An 18,241-nucleotide genomic window follows, 5' to 3' on the forward strand; every position below is an offset into this window, starting at 1 on the left:
CATCATTGTACCAAAAGCCCATCCCGCCTCGCTGCCGCAAAAGGCCCAGAGCAATGCACGCGTGTGCACCTTTGCCGCAAGGAAAAGCTAATCTCCAGAAATCAATAGGATCGGACGGCCGGAACGATCGACTGAGACATAAGATAATCTCAGTCAACTGATTTTTAGCAAATCCAAAAAAAGTTAGTGCCTGCGTATATTAATACAGTAAATACTATGACCAAAATGTTCAGCGTGTTGTGTATGTACATGTACATCGTCCATTCACGTATAATGCCTAATCAACATCACCAGAAAGCAAGAAACCGAAATCGATTCCGTGGACGAAAATCTCAGAAGTTCTCCTTGTGGAAGACGAACTTGGTGGTGGTCCGGTGGGAGAAGTCCTGCGAGAGTCGCCTGAGCTCCGGCGTCACCTTCTGGTCGCCGCAGTAGAAGACCCCCACGCGCTGGCCCTGGTGGTCGCAGGCGACTCGCTTGAAGACGTCCCGCCAGCACGGCCTCGCGAAGTGGGTGCGGACGCGCGTCCCGGACACCACGTCCACGCCGCTCTTGGCGTGGTGGAGCGCCTGCAGCATGAGCACCATGGCCGACCGCGCGTCCCCTTCCTCGTACACGCTCGTGCAGTGGTTGTGCAGCTCCACCACGTCGCCGGCGGCGTCGCGCTCCGCCACCTCGTCCATCACGCCGCGGAACCACTCGAAGGACCCTTCCTCCCGCGTGCACCAGTAGAAGTAGACCTTCTTCGTCATGAACGGCGCATCGTCCTCGTCGGCGTAGCCGTGGCCGGGCTGCTTCTGCTGGATGTTGTTGAGCACGTCCTTGACGATGCTGATCAGCGGCGTGGCGCCGATGCCCAGGCCGATGAGGAGCAGGACGTCGTACTTGCGGAAGTCCTGCGCCGGCGCGCCGTACGGGCCGTCGATCAGCAGCTTCGGGAACGTCCTGAGGAAGAACAGAGAGTTACATCCACGGGCCGATCACAATTCATATAAGTATTCTCAACAACATCGACAGCCATTCAGACGTACTTGGTGTTGTGCTCCATAGACGTGAAGTCGGCCCTGAGGAGCCCGCTCTGCCCCATCGCCGGTGGCCGGCAGCTCTGCGAGAAGATGGCTCTGAATTTCGAAGTCCAGTCACCCCGGCACCGGATGTGCATGCTCAGGTAGTCGTCGCCGGGAGCAGAGGTGATGGTGAAGGGGTGCCTGCAACATGCCATCGATCGTGTCAACTCAGGTGTGTGTGTGAGGAGGCCAAATCAGCCCTTCACTGGCAGAGACGATTGATGAAGCTCACCACTCGAACGGCGAGACCTCGCCGCAGTTGACGTAGATGTACTGTCCACTCTTGTACCTGAACCCATGGGGCTTGCTCATGTGGATGGCGATCACATTACCAGGGTACACCGCCACCTTCTCGATCCTCACCGTCGTCAAGCCGTGCGACCTCAGCGCCCGGAGCAGGCGCTCGCCGGCGTACAGCAAGACCGGGATGGCAAGGTACATCCATGTCTGAATTGTTAACAAAGTTCATGTCAAGTTGTCAACTCTGTACTATGGAATATGGATGTTGATTCGCAGCGACGAACTGAATAGTAGAAAACTCGGCTGACTGACACTCACCGTCTGCTTGTACCATGTCCGGTTGATGTAGAGGCAGACGCCGTGGACGACGAGGGCGATGTAGACGACGACGAAGAGGTGGTGGGAGTACCAGAACATGTTGAACCCGCTGAGCCTCTTCAGCGGGTTGCCCTCGCCGAGCTTGCTCCGGCGGAACCGCGGGTGCGCCAGCGTGAACGCGACGGCCATGAGCACCACCATGATCACGCCGGTGATGCCCTCCACGCCCCGCACGAACCACCAGTAGTCCGGGATCCTCGTCTGCCCGAAGTAGCGCTTCATGGGCTCGTACGCCTCGTCGCTGGCGTGGAGCAGGCGCGGGAAGTCGCACGTCAAGTGCGTCACCCCGTGCAGCGCCACGCCGACGGCCACGCCGCCCGCCACCACCTTGTGGAAGTTGATGTTGTCGTTGAAAGGCACGATGGCGCCCAGCTTGGTCCGAGACCGGAGCCAGGTGACCGTGTTGCGGCACACGGGGAGGAGGATGAGTGCCATGTTGAACTTGGTGGTCTCGGCGCCGCCCTTCGCCACGCACACGCAGTAGCCCATGACGTCGAAGGTCGGGTGGCGCCGGTACGCGGCGAACTTCCAGGCGAAGAGGCCGGCGTTGATGGCCAGCCACAGCGACATCACCCACACGCGCTTCCAGTTGTCCTCCAGGAAGTAGCGCGCCGCCGTGAGGCCGCGCCGGAGCGGGTTCGCGTCCCGCGCCGGCACCAGCCTCTGGCTGATGAGCTGGCTGATGTTGGAGCTGTGCGGCACCTGCAGGCCCGACGGGGCCTGGGAAGGGGGCAGCAGCAGCAGCGACTCCAGCGTAGCAATCTGACCAAGATGGAGTTGCCATGAACAGTGTCAGTGTCACTGAATTGCTGACCATGTCACATCCAATTAATTCGAGATGAAGGGTGAAAGCATGTAGTACCTCGATGTAGCCGAGCTGGGCGGGGTCGAGCTCTTCCATGATCAACGCCGTGTACTCGTCGACGCGGTCGAGGATCTTGGTGAGCTTGTTCGCGGAGGCCGTCAGGGTGAGGACCTCTTTGAGCTCCTCTTCGGTGATCTGGCCGTCTGCGTTCTTGTCAACCCTGCATTAAGTTGAGCAGTATCGGTATTTTGACATCACGCTTAAATGGAAATTACGATACAGTATTGGATTTGAATCTGAAGACAAACATACATGTCAAAGAAAGTCTGAAGCTTGGCATCAAAGCCTGGATCCGAGAGCTGCTCCCAGAACTCCCGGAGCTCATCCTTGGTGAGCACCTGGGCCACGATTCCCCTTCGCCGTGCAAGGGCGTCGAACATTTGCACCGAGAATTCATCCGACCCGACCATCCCTACATCACAAAATTTCATTTCAGAACTGTAGCAGTTGCTCACTAACCGAAAATTCAGATAAATGCAAGAACGAGCTAAACTGCGAGTGAGCTTACCGATGCACTGTCCGAAGCGTGAGCGGAGGAGGAGCCCGTCGACGGCGAGGCGGTTGAACCGCTTCTCCGCCTCGGGCCAGCTCCCCTGCGTGACCACGCTCTGGTTCAGGAACTGGAGGCCCCTCAGCGCCTGGCGGGCGCCTGTCATGCTCCGGTCCAGCCGGGCCGGCACCACCGTCGGCGGCTGCGGCTTCTTCACCGACGCGATCCGCCGCAGCTCGGCCTTGAGCCTCGACGACAGGCCGCCGGACCCGGGCGTCGCTGCCGGCAGGAGCGCCGCCTCCGACATCTCGAAGCCGCTGCTGTCCTTGACGCTGTGGATGGCCACGGCGTCGCCGTCGCCCCTGACGTCGAGCGTCACCTCCAGGTACTCCTTCTCCTCCTTGAACCGCGTGCTCCGCCGGCTCGCGCTCTTTCCGTCCGGGCCCTTATACTCCGGCGGTGGCCCGCCATTGCCGTTCCCGGCCTGCCTGTCCATGCCCGCCTGAATTCTTGGCAGGAAGCTATGGAAGCAATACCTCGTCAAGAAACACAAGTATGCAGTGACCTGAACCTCGAGAAAACTATGGAAGCCCAATGGATTGGCGAGTGCTGCACTTCTGTGAGAGCCAAGAAACCAAGAATGTGCAGGACGTGTATGTATAGACCGGACTGATTGCAAGTGGCGGTTAATAGGATTTGGTGAGGACAGATGCCTGCGATTCTTTTTTAAGGTTGTTTGTTGTGTTCTTTACGATTTGGCACGAGTCAAGGAACAAAGCTGTTGCATGGATGGAAGTGAAACAGTGGGCGCCTCTGACTCTCAAGGCTCGTGCAGTCCAGCAATCGTGCCGCTGGTTAGGGAAGCCTTCAAAACCAGTGAAGCTAGTGCCGGTTAAACAATGGGGGTCTACTAGATCATTGCAGATTTGGAGCAATTTTTTGTGGAATCGTTAGAGGCCGTTTTGGACAGTACGGAATCATTGCATGTTAGGGGGTCTCTTCTCGCTCCCATAAAAAATCACTGGATTCTCGTCGGCTTCTTCTTGCATTGTGTGAAAGTTTGAAACAGCCATTCCCATCCGGTTTGACAGAACCTGGCTTCAGGCTAGGATAACTGAATAATCTGATGCACAACTTTGGAAACGTTGGATGTTTTTGCCTTTAAAAATGTTTAGATATGGTGCTTGGGATCATAGTACTCCCTCCGTCTCATGAATATTGTCTGAGATTTGTCAAAATTTGGATAGCATCTAGATATATCTAAATTTTGACAAATCTCAGACAATCTTCATGAGACAAAGGGAATATAATAGATAGAATTAGTAACCATAACCGCACCTCAAGAACTTTGCTACGAGTGCTCGAATCCACACGTTTTCGTCGTATGTAGTATGTGACAGAGCATGGTCTGTTACCCTTGTAGGTGTCTAGTTCAACGCAGCCTTTGCTCTGCACTAGCTATGGTGAAAGAAAGGAAAAGGAAGAAAAAACTATGGTGAAGGTACATTATACAACTCCAAGTGTCCAGGGTTGTTGAGGGCGACGCACCTGTGAATTATCAGCAATTCAGCACAGCTGGATGGGCTTCAACACGCACACAGCCTAACAGCACACCACGTTATGGGAGGAAAACTAGGGAAGAAGGGCCCGGTGTATAGGAGAAAACCACCGGCGGCCGCTCTCTCCTGTGTTGCATGTGCTCGTGGTTTAGGCAGCCGCCGTCATTTCATTATATTATCTGCTGTCTCCTTTTGCTACTACTACGTAGATCGGTATTCCCTGCTTCGCCTCCGCCACCAACGGAATGGGAGATTTAGCAGGGGAGAGGAAGAATGTACATAAGCTGCAAATATTTTTAAGGAATTGAGTACATCCCAAAGAATGTATAATATTCTTGATCAGCTACAGCTATGTGCTTAACACCAGCATGCATGTTTCTCCAAAACTTCTAACATTTCTGGTTCCAGCCAACCTGTGCTTTCGCAGATGGATCCAATAACGCTATATATACATCTTTGGTACCACAACTTGTATCCAATGTGCAATTTAGTACCACATCTTGTAAAACATGAATCCAAGGTACCACAACTTGTATTATGAGAGCAAATAGGTACCAAATAATTCTAGAGGTGACATGTGGCATTGTAAATTTTGCACAAACACCCTTGGATTTACTTTTTGTAGCAGAAGTTACCTTGGTGATGGCTTACAGACAGGTCCCACCTGTCATTGTCCGGAGAAAGAATTAAAAACGCAAGCGCACAGATGGGATTCGAACACAAAACCTTATGTTGGCAAACTTACCAGGAATACCACTAGGTAGCACAGTTATTCTTGCTAAATATTAGGCCGTCCAATATTTATTGAATGCAGAAACGCATGCACAGGCCTGGCATGTAAATTTGTAAAGCACTATCGGCTTTTGCAGTGTTCGTGTCGTGGCTTGCCTTCTGGTCCTTAATTAAGTACAGCTTGTTCTCGTGGGAGTCGCTTTAGCGGTCATTGCTTCTACGTCTGCGTCGTAGTCTTTGTTATCAATGGCGACGCTTCCTCTTCTGCACTAGGACCGGCGGATGGCGGTTGGGCTTCTGCACCGCCATGAATGGCATCGTCTCCCTTGCACGTTTGTCCTTTTAAATGCAACATGCATCGTCATTGCCCACACCACTGACACGTCCGCTCACCACCGCGCGCTGCCGCATCCACCATGGGAAAGAAAACACACGACTATGAGGCATCCGGCGGCAGCACCAAGAAATACGCGCGGGCGAACAGAGTCCGCTCCCCGTCGATATGACGCGGGTGCTGCACGCCAACTAGGTGGCGTGTGATCGCTGGAGGGACGTGCACCTTGCTGATGGCGGCTCAGCTACCGCCGGATGCATGTCCCGTCGGTGCCTCGTCGCGAGCCGGAGAGGACCGCCGAGATCTATCCAGTCTTCGTCGGACCTCCGCGATCTATCCAGTCTTCACTGTCAGCTCATATCAGTGGCACACCTGGCGCCGTACCGGGACGAGCCGAGGAGGAAGGCGGGCTTCCTGGGTGTGACCGAGACTTCCCGTTCGTGCACCCGCCGCCGCCCCTCGTCGAACACGGCACTCGTCGGCGCCTCCACAGGACGACGACGGCGACACGTACGCGCTGGCCTACCAGAACGAGGAGGCGAAGTACGATATCGACGACTTCATTGCCTGCGTCCTCCACGACTATCAGGCAGCCATGGCGGAGGGTCGTAAGTTCGACTTCCCGTCGACCATGACAGACGAGGAGATCGAGGGGCTCGGCGTCCTCATCTTGCAGGTGAACCGACCGGTGCAGCCGCCGTTGCCACGGTATGCCACCGATATCATGCTGCCTGGCCTCACGGAGGAACATGCCCTACAATAGGCACTGCAGAACTCGGCCCCGCACCCGCCGCCGCCTCCACCTCCGTCGTTCAACTCGTGGGATCCTCCACTACCGGCGGTACCGGTGTACGTTCCGCCGGTTGCCAACTGGCCGTGGTAGGTACCGGACTTTGTCGTGCTCGACGACAAGGAGTAGGCTAGGGCTTTTAATTTTTATATTTTATATTTTTCTTTTTATCACTATGTAAATTATGTTTAAACAATGGAAACCAAAAAAATTTACTTCGTGCCGCTAGAGGTAGCCCCCGACGCAAACGGACGCACTGATAATTTAGATATCTATTTTGCGTCGCCCCGTACTAAGCATATGCACGGTGTGCCTAACTACGAAGCATATGCACGGTGTGCCTAACTACGTCAAGCGCCATCTCAAAAAAGAAACTACGTCAAGCGTGGCAGTATATGCGTGGCTCATGTGGCCGGCGTACTGATAATGTACAGTACAAAATTTTACCCGTCTTACAATCTTTACGCAAAGGATTATTGGTGCGTTGGCAAGCACGTATGGGCAGTAGGCAAAGGTGCTGAGTTCAAATTCCCTTCTCTCCCAATCAGTTTTAATTTAGTTCTGGTACTGTTGGTTGGTACTAAATTGCACATCCAATACAAGTTGTGGTACCAAAAGTGTATATAGCTCCGCTATAAACAAAGCAGGCACTAATCCAGCTGAAAATGTTACAGCTCAAGGTTCTGATGATTGATGTCATATTTAACGTTGATGTCTGTAAAAATTGAAGTAGATAAACTGCGCATCGCTAATCAACTCACTCGAGTCGTATAAGCATCCTTGTTTGTTCATGAACTAATCATCATATAAGCTTGTTCATTATAACTACAGTACAAAAAAGGTACAAGGACGCACTATGAATTAATCTAAACAATCTTACACAATTGACTAGCTCGTTGAAAAATTGTCAGACTAGTTGAGAGGCCCTCATTAAATGTATAATATCTTGTGCCGGGGGAACCAAGAGAAGCAACGTCAGGCCGTCAGCAGTAGTAGAGAGATGCGAGACAAATCAGCAGGTCTGTTAGCAGAAGCCCAATCGCATCAAATACATATTTCGGTGCAAACAAACCCCAGACCTGAAAAGTTTGAAAGATAGGTAGTATAAAGTCAAATCTGCGACGTAAAGTGGTGATACTAAAAGCAGCAGCTATTGCTGGGTAAGAAAAGAGGTCCACAAATTTACCATCAAGTGACGCCTTTGAATCGTGACACATACGATTGTAACTGTCGTAGTGATAGCTGTAATTAGACCATACATCAAATGGACCTGAGTTCGACAAACAGATGAGATGTCACATATCTAGATCAATAAAAGGACTAAAGGAGTTCCACGATGCATGATTTATACTGTTGTATTTCAGTATATGGTCAACAGTAGGGAAATCCAGATTACTGGTTTTTAGGCCAACACAGTTATGGCTAAACAGTATAATGGCTGCTCAAATTAGTTTTCCTAAACATGCAACTTTTTGTAAAACATAATATTTACCTACTGAAATCACGTCACTAAGTTACTGACAACAGAATTTTGTCCAGTACCTGTATTAGAATATTGATGGTAACATCCTTCACCTTGCTTTTCTTGGACGCCATATTACAACAGTAGATGGCAATAAAAGGAAGACTGAGAACTGGTAGGATGTGAGAAACACCGAAGGTATCAATGGACAGAAGAAACCCTTGACGGATGATATGGAAATGATCAAACCTGTGATATTAGGAATGTGAAAAACATATTACATAAAATGCAAGAAATAATTATTCTTACAGTCACAGTATTCTTCGGAACATAACTATACTTACCCAATGAATGCAGCACCATAGCGGAGGCCGTCGAAGGTACACCTGAAATTTATTCTTTATTAGCTAGAATGCATTTTTACCCCATCTAACCATGCAAATCAAATAACCTTAACCATAAGCCCAAAGCCCCCACCCGCCACTCCCAAGCCCCATATAACAGCAAGGACAAATGGACCTGCCTTATCTCTCGGACCAGTAAACATGGTACGTGAAAACAAATGATGAAGACAGAAACATAAATCAAAGTAAAAGAAATGTGTAAATGCATCAAACCATGAAGTATCTTACCAGTGACCAGTCAGATAAAACAGACAAACTGCAAGAAGGCTCCATTGTGTCACCGATACAGGGTTAACAACACAACTCCCGATTATGTCAAGTTTCAAGTCTTTCTCATACTTCTGCTGTAACTTAATTATACACCAAGCTGCAAAAGGGTTAATTAAAAGTTTCAGGTACTATGCTTCCTAATGTGGAATATGAAAGGGAAAAAAGACTCAAGTAGGCCTAAAGCAGTATGCCATATTCTGAGAAGTACGCGTCTGTTGAAGAATAGAGTGAGTAGCAAAGTACCTCCGATGATGCAAATTAATGCCACCGAAGAACCTTGCCTCCCCAACAAGATCAAGATAGTTGGGCTCCATGAACACAGCATGGCTGCTGATAAACTAGTTATCCTTTTGTTCAACTTCAAACAATCGACTGGCCCAAACAATCGGCAAAGTACAGATATCGCCAGTGACAAAGCTCCAATAGCATAAACAAAGCGAGGAGCCAATCTTATTCCAATATCTCGATTAGCTTTAGGATGAGACAACAAAGTACTTTCAGCAGCCCAATGATTTGCTATAAAGGAATAACTCAAGATGGTTCCAGACATAATAAAGTACTTCAAGAACCTCTGGTGGATTGCAGAGGTGCTGAACTTCAATACAATGTATGCCACCAAGGCAAGCGATATGATGGGGAATATAGCCATGAAGACATTGCAAAAATTGGAACCAAAAATGTCACAGACAATGCTCACGGGGTGGTCTTTTGTAGCTGTTGACCCAGCAATTTGTTTTGACATACCAAACTCAATTCCAAATCGTGTAAAAATATTTAGAAGAAGAAAAACAAATTCCTATCAATTAAAAGAGTAAGTGCGTTAGAAGATAAATGATACAACCAACAGTAAAATAAGAAGCCAAATGAACAAGTGAAAATTTGATCATCAATTGATAAGGTAGGAGTATTAACTTCTATACTGAAGTTTCCTTTCGTGACCGAGTGCCACACGCCGGCAATGCAACTCGTGGACAAGAGGAAGTTCGCAACTCTACCTTCTGTCACTGCATGACAAGAAAACAACTTCACGAATCAGTAGAAACCAAAGTAAGCTCAAAATGTACAGTGACATTTGTATATCTGATGAACTCACATATATAGCTGTTGGATAGTAAACTCGCTGCTCGAATTGCGACCAATGTAAAAGCTAAGGATAATTTGGGGATGACCCTTACACCGGCACTTTTCTGATCTGATGGTTGACATACAGAATTCAGCTTCACAAGTGCGTATCCCTGAGCGATAACTGACAGTATCATAAGTAAAAGACCAGTGCCCATCAACCATAAATCAAACTCCGTCCAGGCAGAGCGAGCAAGATTTGCGAAGCTTTCCAAGAAGCTAGAGTATGCATCAATTTGCAGCTGCAGAGCAGAACTTGCGCTCTCCTTAAATTCTTCTCCCCTGGCTATTTCCAATTGACATGTAGACTTCAGAGCCTCTGACCAGTTGGCCTGAGCTTTTGAATACAGGTCCGCGACATGGTGCAGGTATTCAGCCGAAAATCCAATAATAGAACTACTAGAATATTGATCAATGTATCTCTTCACCTACAAGGGGCAGATTAAGATTAAAGGAGTAGTCCCAGATCAGCATATCTGCAAATGTAGTTCATACTAACCTGCCAGCTATTTACACAAAGGGCTTCAGCATATCTCCTTCTCCATGCTTCTAGGTCATTCCACGGCATACATGATTTGATATCCATCTTTTGATTATCCCATGTCCCAGCACTCAGAGCATACAATTCTGGGTTTACACGTCCAATGCTAGATATGGAAAAACAAACACATTTCATAACAGAGCAATGACACACAACTGAAGCTATTGAATAGGCACCATGTTAAGTTTGCATACCTTCCAAAGGGAAAAGGTATACCAAGTAGTGCTGATACAGTTACAGCAAAGTCAAGCTGAAACCAAGAAAAACATAAGATATTTGATAAAATAGAAAATCCACATCAGAGCGCAATTAAAACTGACCTGCTGCATAGTGCTGACGCACACTTCATTCCCATGCTAGAATGGTAAACCATCAGAAGTAAGGGAAATAAGTCAAGCTATTAGTACTCATATTGCTAATGCACAGATAGAAGCTGACTATTGCGAAATAAAATGCAAAGGACTAAAAAATAAGGCGATGAACTAAATATCAACATCCCTAGCACTGTCTCTATCATCAGGGCTATGACTACGAGCATGCGTCATGGAATACTACTTCAAACTCATGCATAACTCACTGAGTTAACAACAGTATTAATACCTAATTTCTCACAGAATGTCAGATGTCAAACCCAAATTAACAGTAAAGAACTCAATATGGCAGTAGAAGTACCTTCCCTATGTGTGATTTTTATATATCTTTTCTATATAAGTTAAATTCCGGTGATAAAATGGCGAAGGAGACCTTCAGCTAAAATTAAAAACTAATGAGATAACAAGTACATGCAAACAAGAAAATCAAGCTTATTGGAGAAGTTCAGTCAATTATCAGAATAAATGAAGTATACCAGATCAAAATTGCATGAATCTTCACCAAGAACAGCTAAGACAGCATCGGGTGGTGTCTTTGGACTCCATGCAAACAGCGATGTTTCAACCTACAATGGAACTGCATTAGTTCAGATAGTTCTGCACTTAGCAACAACAACAACAACAACAACAAAAAGAAGGTCAGATCACCTCTTCAGCAGTTCCTCCACCATGGTCACCGTTTAGGGTTTGGCCATGATCTCCCATTACAAGGAGTAAAGTGTTTTCATGGGGACCACCAGGTTTTGATAGACTTCTCAATGTGTCAATTACATCCTGAGTAAATTTGAGGGAAATTTAACAAACAAAATTTAGGACCATGTAACAGATAATGTCTCCTGCAAACAATTAGCTCAAAAAACAGATCTTTATATTATGAGTGAGGCAACTGACCTCTAGGATTTGATTGTATTGCTCCAACTTCTGGATCATTGGGGTAGAGTCAACACCAAATATATGCCCTGCATGATCCTAAAGAAAGTTGATCCCATATGCTTCTAGTTCCATTCCAGAAATAAAAGGATCAAGTGCGCAAGCCAGTGCCCAAGTGAAGACATGACAACTTACCACACCAAGAAAATGTGCAATAAGAACATCCCAATCATTTTCGTGCAATGACGGAAGCAAGTGCTCGATAACACCATTATCTACCTAATACATATAATTTGATGATTAATTCCATGGAAATTCAATGGAAGGCACATCACACAACAAGGGCAAATGGTACAGAACAGAGGACATACTGTGTCAAGATCTTTAACATTAAAAGAAGGGTACGGGAATGACTTGTTGAAGTGTTCTGGGTATAACTGTGTCCATGTATCATCTCCCATCATGACTACCCTCTTTCCACTTTTGGCCAGCTAATCGTGCAAAAAAGAAACAAACGCAAAACATTTAACATCATGCTTAGCTTATCCAAGCGTGAGCTACAAGTTTTACTAAAGTTGAATGTAAGGTGCAAAGAACCTGATGCATTATATTGTCTTCTACTATTGCTGGAGCTCCAAAGCTGTTGCCGACGTCGATAAAGGTAGGGAGGCCACCCGTCGTGAGAGCCTGAGCATTGATTTTTGCAGCAAGAATGGTGAGACCACTAAGCATTGAGTACACACCCATTTTGTATTGCATTGAGGTTTGCAAGAGATAACAGTTTTTTTGGCATAGCATCTGTAATGCTGATGGGATGAATAGACACACAGCAGTGCCCATCACCTTAAGACGCTGAAGGCTGGTGGTCGGTGGGTCAGCGAGCGCTTTGAAGATCCTAGCAGATTTCTTCTCATCAGCTGCCAGCTTTTGCAGGACCTGCAACTTGTCCATCCATGGCTGCTTCTCTGCAGCAAAATGTCAGGGTTTTTACTCATTACCAGCTCAACAATGTTCTCGTTTTTTTTTCTCACAGCTCAGGAAAAGGTCAGTGTGTAACGCTAACCCACCTTCGAAGAAGGTACTCGGCGCCACGAAATCGAACCTGTAAGACAGCAAAGAAAGATTGCTCAGAATCAGGCCTGGGAACTGAGACCGGCCAGGCTAGGCGAGGACCTGAGGGCGGTACCTGAGGGCGTCGAGGACGACGATGACGAGGCGGTCTACGGCGGGCGGGGGCCAGGAGGAGCACCCGGGGGAGACGCCGGTGCGGTCGTCCCGGTGGCTGTGGAGGTCGAGCTCCGTGCGGGTGAGGAGGAAGCCGCGCGTGAAGAGGAAGATCGCCAGCGAGTGGACCGCGAGGATGGCGACGAAGATCAGCGGCCACGAGCGGCCTCGGGTGGGTTCGCGGCGGTGGCTCGCCGGAGCCGCCATCGGCTCCGGCAGGCGTTCGTGGGGCGGTTGTGGCCGGGCGCACGGCGGCGCGGCAGGGCGTCCGTGGCCGGGCGCGAGGCGGAGCGGCCGTGGCCGGGCGCGGGGCGGGACGGGCGGTGGCCGGGCGCGGGGCGGGACGGGCGGTGGCCGGCGCGGGCAGGGGCCGGGGCGGCGCGGGTGGAGGCGCTCACGGTCGGGCCAGGGGCAGTTGCTGGGAGGAAGAAGGAAAGAAGTGGGAGGAAAAAAGAAAAAGAAAAATGGCTGACAGGTGGGCCCTTTTTGCCATATTGCTGAGTAGGCTGTTTTACAATTTCGGTTTACGGGATCTAATCTGACGCGGTCCGCCCGAGCCCAGAATTCACGTTTACCGCATCACGCACTCCCGAGTTTACATATCAAGATTTACGAGATGTGATAGAGTTGCTTTTATTAGGTTGAATTTGAACTGCTGAGGGTTTAACCCGGTGCTACTCACAAAGCCTTTCCCACATTAGATAATCTAACCATATACAAGTTGAGCTGAGAGTTTACACATGTTCGGTAGCTCGGGTGTGCTCACCCATGTTGAGCCAAGATGTTGTTTGGAGATCCAATCTGAGCTCAACCAGTCACAGCAAAAGTAATTTGCAAAGAGGTCCTATTTTTCACATAAAGAACCTTGAGCAGAAAAATAAAAAGCAATCAGGTCCTATCTCTCTCCATGGAAAGCGGCACGATGGCGGCGTGATTTTCGACCCAGGCGGCGCTTGGTCGTCCGTCCTCGCGGCGTTGGGTCGTCCGCCGTGGCTGCGCAGGGAGGCGGCGCTCGGCGGCGGCGCGAGGAGTCGCCAGGGGGCGGCGCTCGGCGGCGGCGCGAGGAGTCGCAGAGCGGCCGTGGCTGGAGGCACCGAGGCAGGCGGCCGTGGCTGGAGGCGGTGGCCGACCGTGCCGGCGTGAGGAACCGTGGCTGGAGGCGGCGGGCGGCTGTGGCTGGAGGCACCGAGCGGGCGCCCGTGGCTGGAGGCACCGAGGCCACAGAGGACGACGGGATCTTGGACAGCGCTTTTCGGAGGCGGTGGCGTGCTGCAGAGGACGACGGCCAGCGGGAGAGCAGGAAGGTCGGAGGAGGGCCAGCATGGGAGGAGGGGCGACCTGGGAGTTTCTCGGGGGAGGAGGAGGGTCGGGAGAGGAGACGTGAGAGGAGGAGGAGGGGAAATGAGACGTCGGGTGGAGGTCTGGGGGTCTCGCGGGACCGGCGGGACCGGCAGAATAGTGTTTTGCGGGATGAGCTCGCCCCGGATGAGTAGCAAAGCTCGATTTGAGCTTCGCTCTCGGGCAGGGCTCTCGCCCGTTTTTCGTATGAGCTGGGCAGTGGGGAGTTGGCCCGAGCCGACCTAACAAACAACATCTCTTAACAAAAGGTGGGTTGAGGAGGGAAAATCTGAGCTCCCCCAGTCAAAAAATTATATGTTCTCTGTTCGATCCGCATATTACTCGGAATGGGAACATCAATTTGGAGCAAGAATGAGACGAGCTGATGGACAAGGTAGTGTATTGACCAATCCTGTGTGGAGTACTCTTTGGAGTTTAAATGTTCCTGCCAAGATTAAAAATTTTGGATGGAAAGCTCTCCATGGTTTGGTTCCGGGAAGAGGAATCTTAGCAAACAGACACATCAAAGTTTCTGCCCAGTGTCCTGTCTGTAATGCTGGATGTGAAGATATAAAGCACCTGTTATTTACCTGTAAACGCGCAAAGGAGGTCTGGAAGGAGTTGGGATTAGAAGATTATATAAAATTGGCGTGTGACATTGACCACTCGGGATCAGTTGTGTTGGAAGAAATTCTGAGAGGCCCTATGAAGAACAACCCAGTCATTGGTCTGTTAGGCCTAAAGGAAACAATCCTTGTCGCTGCTTGGTATATTTGGTGGCAGCGTAGGGAAGTAGTGAATGGGGAAACTGTGGCTCCGGTGAAGAAATCGGTGTTTTCAATCCAGGCGATCACGGCAAATTATAAGGCGTCATCACATGTGACAGTGCCAAAGGAGAATGGATGGACGAAACCTCCACCAGGTACTTATAAGTTGAATGTTGATGCATGCTTCTTTCCCTCAGGTGATGGTGCGGTGGCGGCAGTGATTAGAGATTCAAGGGGCTCAGTGTTGGCGGGAGGAGCGTGGCCTTCAACTCATATGCTGGATGTAGGAACAGCAGAAGCTCTGGCGTTGAAAAGGGGGCTTGAATTACTAGAGAGAATTAATTGTTCACCTACAATTATTGAATCTGATAACATGGCTTTGATGGAGGCTTGCAACGGAGAGGGGGATATGTGGATTCCTAGCACAGCTATTCTGATGGACTGCTTCGAAATCATACAAAGATTAGGAGCTGTTTCTTTTACTTACTGTTCTAGGGAGTCTAATAGGGTAGCTCACAATTTAGCTAGATTTAGTTTTGAGGCTGACGAGTTATAGTTTGGGATGATGATCCTCCCGATCATGTGCTTTCGGATGTAATTGCTCGATGTAACTCTGTTTTGAACTCGGGCGACAAGTTTCAGACGCACTCTTTTCCTTACCAGGGTACCGAAGGGGACTGGAAGGTTTTTAATGAGGCGACTTGCTAGCTTAATATATTGTGTTTTACCCTCAAAAAAAAAACACGCCCTGAGTGTCGGTGTCTTTTGGATCAGAAGTGTTACTTGGTGGGAGTTTGGAAGAGGATAAGTGCCAACCCTCTATTTTGTGATGAACGGCGCGGATGGGAACAGGTGAAGGAAAAATGATGCTATTTAGACTTTGTATATATGCAACTTGCCACGTAGGACTACACTTGTATTTACATTGAGATGATCTGTTGGTGATTTTGAGGATGATTTTAAAGTTAATTGTAGTAGGATTTTAGACGTGTATCGTCGACCAGCAGGCCTGGCACACGCACACCCGGTCACTCGTATATCCTTGTCTTCCCTAAAGCACTCACTTTGTCTCCCCGCTTGTCGCCTCGGCCACCACCCACAGTGTCGTCCTGCACAGCCGCCATACCGGACATAAATTGGAGGGGGTTGGGGACGAGAGAGGGTTGGGTTGAGGCGGTAGGCAGGGAAGTACCGACCGTAGCAGCGAGGAGGAGTCGCTACTTGTGCCGCCGTCCAAGTGTTGCTTTGCCTCTTCTCCTCGCTGCGTCAGGTTCGATCGAGGCTAAGTTGGTGGTGGGACAATGTCTCGACGATGAGGAATCGAGGGAGAGGACGCCAGTCAGGCCTCGTTGGTGAATGAAAACGAAAGAGGAGGCAGTAGGCGATTGGGTAGCCTTTATGGGAAGAGGGTAAGAAGATGCGGGAGGAAGAAGATAATTGTGACAAAGAGGAGTACTGGATTGTTATCTAGCAGTACACTCTAGTTGTGATTTGTCACAACGAAGATCTAAATTTTTTTATGGATGTTATGTAGTTGATGACTACGTAAGTTGTAAAGTTTCCAATAAATTTTGTGAACTAGTACTACCATATCAGTAACACGACTTCATACACATAGTAGCCAACTTCACTATATTTGTCGACAACTTCATAACAATGGTAGACAACTTCGCAACAATAATTTGCAACTTCGCTACAATAGTAGGCAATTTTATAATGTCAGTTGGCAACTTTATAATAATGGTAGCTAGATTCACAAAAGCGGTTAGCAAGGTCACCGCAACCTCTGTTGGACAAGGCGACGCCTAGGCACCGCTTAAGCACGCTTAGGCCCTAGGCGATGGACAAACGCCTCGCCTAGGGCATAAGCGGAAGTCTAGGCAGTGTAATAAAGAAATTTTCTTCCACAATAAGAAATCATGTCATACTTCACGCTCGAGCTAGATGAGCATTATGATAAAGGTAGTTATTACAAATTTACACATTCACATGCTATAAATTAATGTTTATTCACATATAATAACAAATATACACACTTGATGGTATAAACTATGTCCGCCTAGGCTGCGCCTAGACCGCTTAAGCATCGCCTAGGCACTAGGCGAATGCCAACCGCCTCGCTTACGCCTAGCGCTTTTTCCAACCTTGACCGCAACGATAGGCAATTTCACAATAGTAGTAAGCAACTATGTTGCACGAGTACCCAACTTCAGAACATCAGTAGACAGCTTAACAACGGTGGTATGCAAATTCACAAAAGCGGGTAGCACCTTCACCTCAAACATAGACAATTTAGCAAGAGTGGTAAGCAACTTCACAACAACCCTAGGCAACTTGTCAACATCATCTTAGCACAAAGGTAACTTTAGTGTTGCAGTAGGCAACTAAAGTATATGTGGAATGTATCATATATATGTCTCTTAGAATATATTCTAAACATGCCTACTTTTTATATATTTCTGGTTTGTTGCTTCTCATGGAAGAGGTGGAAAATTACTATTAATTGGTAGTGCATCTTTGTTCTAGACCATATGAAAAACAAGGGATAGATCTTGTTTTGAAGGCATATAAGACTCAGTGATCCAACTAATGTAGTTCTCTTCTTGTGCTATTCCTTCAACAAATGGGCAACACTGGAGGAAAATGGGATACGAAGGTTGTTGCATTGAGAAGTCATTAAAATGACAAAGCAGGTGGCACGTGAAGTTTTTAGTTGTCGTCACGGTTGGGACCCTGACATCTTGAGGCTCATCAACCCTGCGGGACCGACTGCTTCGTGACAATGTTACTGCCTCAATTTGTAATATGCTATTAGTTACGTTGACAAAAAAAAGGAGAATAGCCTGAGCTTGGTGTGATTCCTCTTGTTTTGTAGTTGTGGTTTATTGTTGGGTACTCTTCTTTCTTCTTTAGAAGTTTGTTGGAAGTGTTGGGAGTAGAGCATGGTGGTTAGCCAACTTTAACGTGATGTTTGTATCGGGATCTGAAACTGAAAGCCCTCTCAACTTAAGTAATGAAACTAGGGACGTGAGACCCTTATCTCAAAAAAAGAAGTTGTTATATTAACCTAGATTTTACCCTATTTAACCTTTCTCAAACTTTGTTGAATAATCTTTTCAAAAAAGTTGTGTGCATCGTTCTGATGCAGAGGCTGAGATTTCAACCTTCATTACGAAAAATGGCGGGATGGATCCACATAGATGCCAATTCATCAGTGGCTACTCGTGTTGTTTGTGATGTCAAGCGACGTCACAAAGTTATGTGTGTTTCACTAGTATGTCTTTTCGAGAACCGGAAAGATGTATCCTCCCTATCTTATTGCATCTTTTATCTAGAAAAAAAGGCAAATAATTATGTTCCATGTAGCGGCGAAACTAGCACAAAAATGTTGGGTGGGCCAATACGCTGAATATGGAT

The 18,241-nt window shown here is 48.4% G+C and overlaps 2 protein-coding genes across 2 annotated transcripts; both read right to left on the minus strand.

Annotated features, from left to right (window-relative positions):
* Positions 1-332: 332 nt before the first annotated feature.
* LOC124655079 (respiratory burst oxidase homolog protein B-like) lies at positions 333-3,536 on the minus strand. Its single transcript, XM_047194045.1, has 9 exons — positions 3,374-3,536; positions 3,059-3,199; positions 2,803-2,962; positions 2,548-2,710; positions 1,626-2,447; positions 1,300-1,514; positions 1,032-1,208; positions 537-945; positions 333-419 (listed from the first exon to the last, which is right to left on the minus strand). Exons 1-9 carry the CDS (start codon positions 3,534-3,536, stop codon positions 333-335), a joined length of 2,337 nt encoding a protein of 778 aa, XP_047050001.1.
* A 3,570-nt stretch (positions 3,537-7,106) lies between these two features.
* LOC124656074 (GPI ethanolamine phosphate transferase 3) lies at positions 7,107-14,313 on the minus strand. The gene is made up of 21 exons (XM_047194880.1): positions 13,814-14,313; positions 12,682-13,137; positions 12,563-12,597; positions 12,339-12,460; positions 12,093-12,182; positions 11,867-11,986; positions 11,691-11,774; positions 11,517-11,594; positions 11,274-11,399; positions 11,102-11,191; positions 10,575-10,610; positions 10,449-10,504; positions 10,213-10,360; positions 9,685-10,141; positions 9,504-9,595; positions 8,835-9,387; positions 8,550-8,688; positions 8,262-8,303; positions 7,998-8,166; positions 7,642-7,725; positions 7,107-7,534 (listed from the first exon to the last, which is right to left on the minus strand). The coding sequence occupies exons 1-21, from the start codon at positions 14,311-14,313 to the stop codon at positions 7,439-7,441; spliced, it is 3,573 nt and encodes a 1,190-aa protein (XP_047050836.1). The 3' UTR covers positions 7,107-7,438.
* Between the last annotated feature and the right edge of the window lie 3,928 nt (positions 14,314-18,241).

Source organism: Lolium rigidum, chromosome 5 (genome assembly GCF_022539505.1).
Source record: "Lolium rigidum isolate FL_2022 chromosome 5, APGP_CSIRO_Lrig_0.1, whole genome shotgun sequence".
NCBI lineage: Eukaryota > Viridiplantae > Streptophyta > Magnoliopsida > Poales > Poaceae > Lolium > Lolium rigidum.